Source organism: Pongo pygmaeus, chromosome 6 (assembly GCF_028885625.2).
Source record: "Pongo pygmaeus isolate AG05252 chromosome 6, NHGRI_mPonPyg2-v2.0_pri, whole genome shotgun sequence".
NCBI lineage: Eukaryota > Metazoa > Chordata > Mammalia > Primates > Hominidae > Pongo > Pongo pygmaeus.
Window position 1 is genome coordinate 142270914 of NC_072379.2, and position 5495 is coordinate 142276408.

General features: G+C 45.3%; 1 protein-coding gene across 1 annotated transcript; it reads right to left on the reverse strand.

The window, feature by feature from the left end:
- Positions 1-1132: 1132 nt before the first annotated feature.
- Positions 1133-2080, reverse strand: LOC129039977 (olfactory receptor 6V1-like). The gene has a single exon (XM_054493678.1). It carries the CDS (start codon positions 2078-2080, stop codon positions 1133-1135), a length of 948 nt encoding a protein of 315 aa, XP_054349653.1.
- Positions 2081-5495: the final 3415 nt, after the last annotated feature.

Consider the following 5495-nt stretch of genomic DNA (forward strand, 5'->3'; position numbering starts at 1 on the left):
CCCCACTTTGCTAATCCTAGCCCAGCCCAGTTGAGACTCAGTCTAGTAAAAGAAACCAGACCCGGAGCTCTTCCTGTCCCTACCATCTTCTATGACTTCCTACGCCATCCAGATTTCTAAGGAATGCCTCTCTTACCAGCCCTCCCACCCCGTTACCCACAACACCAGTCCCACTCCGTTTATTCCTTCTCATCTGATTTCTACCATCTTTGCTTCTACCATCCAGGGGCCCTGGTAATCTGGCCAGGCTGCTCTCAGGAAACCCAACCTCAGAAGGCCTGGGCAACGGGTCCTCCTTCTGGAACTTGGATCTAAGATTCTGCAGTAGAACGGAAGTGTGGCCCCACAGGAAGGGGAAGGCAGCAAGTCTGAGAGTGCGGACGCAGCTCAGCTTTCCCCCACTCTCAAGTGCATGAAAAAGGTAAGGTCTTCGTGACTTTAAGAGGGTTGGAGGAGTGGCTCCCAGAAGGCCATTTCTGTGGAAAGGCAAGAGGCTTTGGGGCCAGATGGAAGAAGTGGGCAGCCTGGGTGTGAGGGGTGCTTCCATCCAGGAGCAGTCAGGCCGAGAGAGGGGAGCCAACAGAGGCACATGGCTCCTCCTGTGTTGGGGTGCCAGGCCTCTCTGCTCTTCTTAGAGCACCTCCCATTTTCAGAACGCTATCCTAGACCTTGAAGCCAGGTCCCGAAAAGGAAACACATCCAAAATAAAAGAAACTTAAAAGAATGCAAGCAAAACCGTAGAGCTAAGAAAGAAAGGTTTTAATAGGACATTTTAATAATAGCTACATTTACTGAGCTCTTACTTTATGTACCAGACCCTGTACTAAGAGCCTTATTTGTTTGGATTATCTCTTTTAATTAATACCATCCTATTGTACTCACTCCGCATTCCCTATCCATTCCTTAACTATCTCAGGTGCACAGAAACTTGCCTTTGAGACATTCTAACAATGTGTGTCCATTAGTTCTCTGCAGTGCAGGAGAAGAAACTTGCATGAAGATGAGGGAGCAGGAGAAACTGAGAAAAAAGAGAGTGAGGAGCTCCAGCTTGGGCATGTGAGTGCCCACCTGCAGCAAGTCTACTCCTCGTGACTTGTCAGGTGCTCTCTAGCCCTGTGAAGGGCTCACCCTCTCACCTACAGGCTGCTGGTTCTCCAAGGAAGATCCTTTTGGTCACATCCTCAATGACCTCCTTGACCTTCTCATTCCGGAAGGCGAAGATGAAGGGGTTGAGGAAAGGGGTTACCACTGCAGTCACCAGGGCCACCACCTTGTTGAGGTATATGGAGTGGCCCTTGTCTAGCCTCACGTAGATGAAGACGGCACTGCCATAGCCCAGAACCACCACTGTGAGGTGAGAGGCACAGGTGGAGAAGGCCTTCTGGCATCCAGAGGAGGAAGGGATGTGCAGCACTGCAGCCACAATGAGGACGTAGGAAAGGATGATAAGCAGCATGGTGGTCAGCACAAAAAGCAGGGACAGGAAGAGGTCCACACACTTAATGTGGCGGGTGTCAGAGCAGGCAAGCTTGAGCAGCGAGGCAGAGTCACAGAAGTAGTGGCCGATGATGTTAGGGCCACAGAACCAGAGTCGTGTTTTCTGCAGTGTGTGAGAGACAATGGAGAGGAAACCAACCACCCAACAGGTCACCACCAGCTTCACACACACTGGACCATTCATGATGGTTGGGTAGCGCAGGGGGTGGCAGATGGCCACGTAGTGATCAAAGGCCATGACCGTGAGTATCAGGAAGTTGGCAGAGCCCAGGGAGAAGTAAAAGAAAGACTGGGTTAGGCATTTGGCCAGGGACATGGTCTTGTGAGTGGATAGCAGGTCTGCCAGCATCCTAGGTACCACAGTGGAGGTGACCACCATCTCCATGAGGGAGAAGTTGCAGAGGAAGAAGTACATGGGTGAGTGAAGGCAGGAGTCAAGGCAAATGAGGCTGATGATGGCCAGGTTGCCCAGCAGCGTCAGCACATATATCAACAGGATCAGAGCAAACAGCAGAACCCGGAACTCATGGAGATAAGAAAATCCCAGGAGCACAAACTCCCTGACAATGCTGTAGTTACCCATTGCACTTGATGCCCATTCTATGTGACACCTGTGAGAGGTTGAGAAATGTTAGCAGGAGATTGCCATCAACCTCTCTCTCAATCAAGTCCCCATAGTGCTGGCCTGGCTCCCCACGCACACTAGCCTGTGTGCACAGTTGACCCCAGAAGACACATTCACAAAAGGCAGGAGTTTCCCTGGGGTGAGGAATGGATTACTGGCTGGGATGAGCAGATTTATGACTTGGCCACCTCTACATTATCACCATTCTTAAGCTCTTCCTCTTCTGTCTTCTACTCATTGATTATATTGTACAACACACTTAATAAGCTCCAACTCTGTGCAAGACATTTGGCTGGGTCTGAGGATGAAGGGGTAAACACTTCTCAACTGCCAAATTTAATGGTCTGTTGTTCAAATAATAGCTGATGTTTACTGTTCTTTCCCTGTGCCAGAAAATGTGCTAGATACCTTACACATTATTTCCTTCCATCTTTTTTGCTGAATCCTCATCCTCTTTTTCTTCTTTATAACATTTCAGGCTACAAATAACCCATTTTTGAAGTCACTTCCACCCTTGACTGCAAGGACCCTGCACTCTTGAATTTCTCCTACCATCTTGGGTTCCCTCGTCTGTCTCCTCCTCTAACTCCCTGTCTTTCTGCCATTTTCTAAACATGGATGACCCCACATTTCTTTTCTTATCTTTGTTTAAAAAAATTCTCTATTTTCTCCTTCAGAAATCTCACCTTCTTTAACCAAAGCAATCTTTAAAATGTAAATGAATTTCAAATCTGGATTTTGTCCTCCTCTGAGTCCCGGCCCACATCTCTAACCACCAGATTGACCACCACCACACATTCAACACATCTAAAGATACACACCTAGTCCTCCCCGCCCTGGCAAAGGCCATGTGTATGGCTCCCAATTCCCCAGTCATCTGGGCTGGAAACTGGAAGCATCTAGCCCTCCTTTGTTTATCCGTAGCCACCATCCTAGCTCAAGGATCTGTTTCCTCTTAACCATTGCAACAACACCCTTAATTTTTTTTTAATTGGTAGATTGCTCAATCACCAACCTATCCAGGCACCATGCTGCTATTATATTTTATTTTCTTAAGTTATTGTGTCAATCAACTGTTTTTAATAATCTGTAACAAGGCCAGGCATGGTGGCTCATGCCTGTAATCCCAGCACTTTGGGAGGCTGAGTAGGGTGGATCATCTGAGGTCGGGAGTTCGAGACCATCATGGCCAACCTGGAGAAACCCCATCTCTACTAAAAATACAAAATTAGCCGAGTGTGATGGTGCATGCCTGTAATCCCAGCTACCCAGGAAGCTGAGGCAGGAGAATCGCTTGAATCTAGGAGGTGGAGGTTGCAGTGAGCTGAGATCATGCCATTGCACTCCAGCCTGGGCAACAAAAGCAACACTCTCTCTCAAAAATAAATAAATAAATAAAAATAACCTGTAACAATGAGATTTCATTTATAATTACTTTCAAAATCAATCAAACTAGCTAGCCATCTATCTTCATCCAGAAAAAGAGTAAAAGGATGCATTTTAAAATATTAACAATGGCTATATCTGGGTGTGGGTTATAGGAGTTTACTTTTAAAAATCTGTATTGAAATTGTATATATTTAAACTGTTGTATTAGTCTGTTCTCACGCTGCTATAAGGACACACCCAAGACTGAGTAATTTATAAAGAAAAGAGGTTTAATTGACTCACAGTTTGGCATGGCTGGGGAGGCTTCAGGAAACCTATGATCATGGCCGAAGGGGGAGCAAACACGTCCTTCTTCACATGGCAGCAGCAAGGAGAAGTGCAGAGTACAGGAGTGAAAAAGTCCCTTATAAAACTATCAGATCTCATGAGAACTCACTCTTTATCACGAGAACAGCATGGAGGTAACCACCCCCATGAGTCAATTGCCTCCCATTGGGTCCCTCCCACAACATGTGGGGATTATGGGAACTACAATGCAAGATGAGATTTGCGTGGGGACACAGCCAAACCATATGAAGTGTATATCATGAGGTTTGGATAGAAATATACATAGTAAACTTATTACGACAGTCAAGCTAATTAATATATCCATCTCTTCATATAGTTACCATTTTTCACGTGTAGTGAGATGACCTAAGATCTACCCTCTTAGCAAATATCAAGTGTACAATAGAGTATCATTACCTGTAATCCCCATGCTGAACATTAGATGGCTAGAACTTATTCTTCCTGCCCAACTGAAACCTTGTACCCTCTGTTCTTCTATATGTCCACATTCATTTCCAAATTCTCTTCATTTAAATTTGAATTCTCTTCATATATTATTTTAGTGATCAAAAAAAATTAACAACAATAATCTCTTCCTTTTTCAGTCAAATCAAGCACAGATTCTCCCTGGCAACTCCTGCCCTACATGACTCTGCCCATTCACCACCCCCATAGCTTCACCCCCACCTCCTTGTCACACACTTTGTGATACCACCGAACTGAACCCTTGCTATTCTCCATAAGTTAATTCCACTTTGCCTTCACACACTTCCCTTTTTATTCCTGTGCTTAGAATACTTTGTTCTGCCATCTTTGCCTGGCAAATTCTTAATCGCCCATCAGGGACTATCTCAAATGTCCCCTCCTTTACGAAGTTTCATCCTCATCCAGATGTGAAGCCATCCTGCCTGGAGTTCCCAATCAGGAAAGTTAACATGATCTGCCTTGCATTATAATTGTGTACCAGTCAGATTCCAAATCCTGGATTCCTAGTTTCTCAGTGTCAGGGCTCTTTTTTCATCTTTATAACCCTCAGAATACCAAGCAACATGTCTTACACAGTGTAACTACTCATTACATTTTGGTTAAACAGGCCAGGTGCAATGGCTCACACCTGTAATCCCAGCACTTTGGGAGGCAGATGTGGGAGGACTGCCTGAGTGAGGCCAGGTGTTCGAGACCCAGACTGGGCAACATAGAGAGACCCTGTCACTACAAAAATAAAAAAGTTAGCCTGGTGTGGTGCCAAATGCCTGTAGTCTGAGCTACTTGGGAGGCTGAAGTGGGAGGATCACTTGGGCCCAGGAGGTGAAGGCTGCAGTAAACTGTGATTACAACACTGCACTACAGCCTGGGCCACAGAGGAAGATGCTCTCTCAAAATAATAATAATTTTGGTTAAACCAATGAGCACATATGTTGAGTTTTCATTTCTAGTCCTGAGAAGGAAAGTTTTGCCAAATGGAAACTCACATTTTCTTTAATGATGATGTGTATGTGTAATGTGGACTTTAACAAAATGTAATGGGACAATCACGACCCCACAATTTCTTATCAGAAAGCTAAAATGAGACCAATACCAGCAAGGCAGCATCCTGGAATCAAGCACACTATTATTTCTGTAGCAAAGTACACAAATAATCACACTCAATGAAATA

Excerpts from the sequence above, each read along its gene's own strand:
- LOC129039977 (XM_054493678.1), bottom strand. The coding sequence starts at position 2,080 with ATGGGTAACTACAGCATTGTCAGGGAGTTTGTGCTCCTGGGATTTTCT.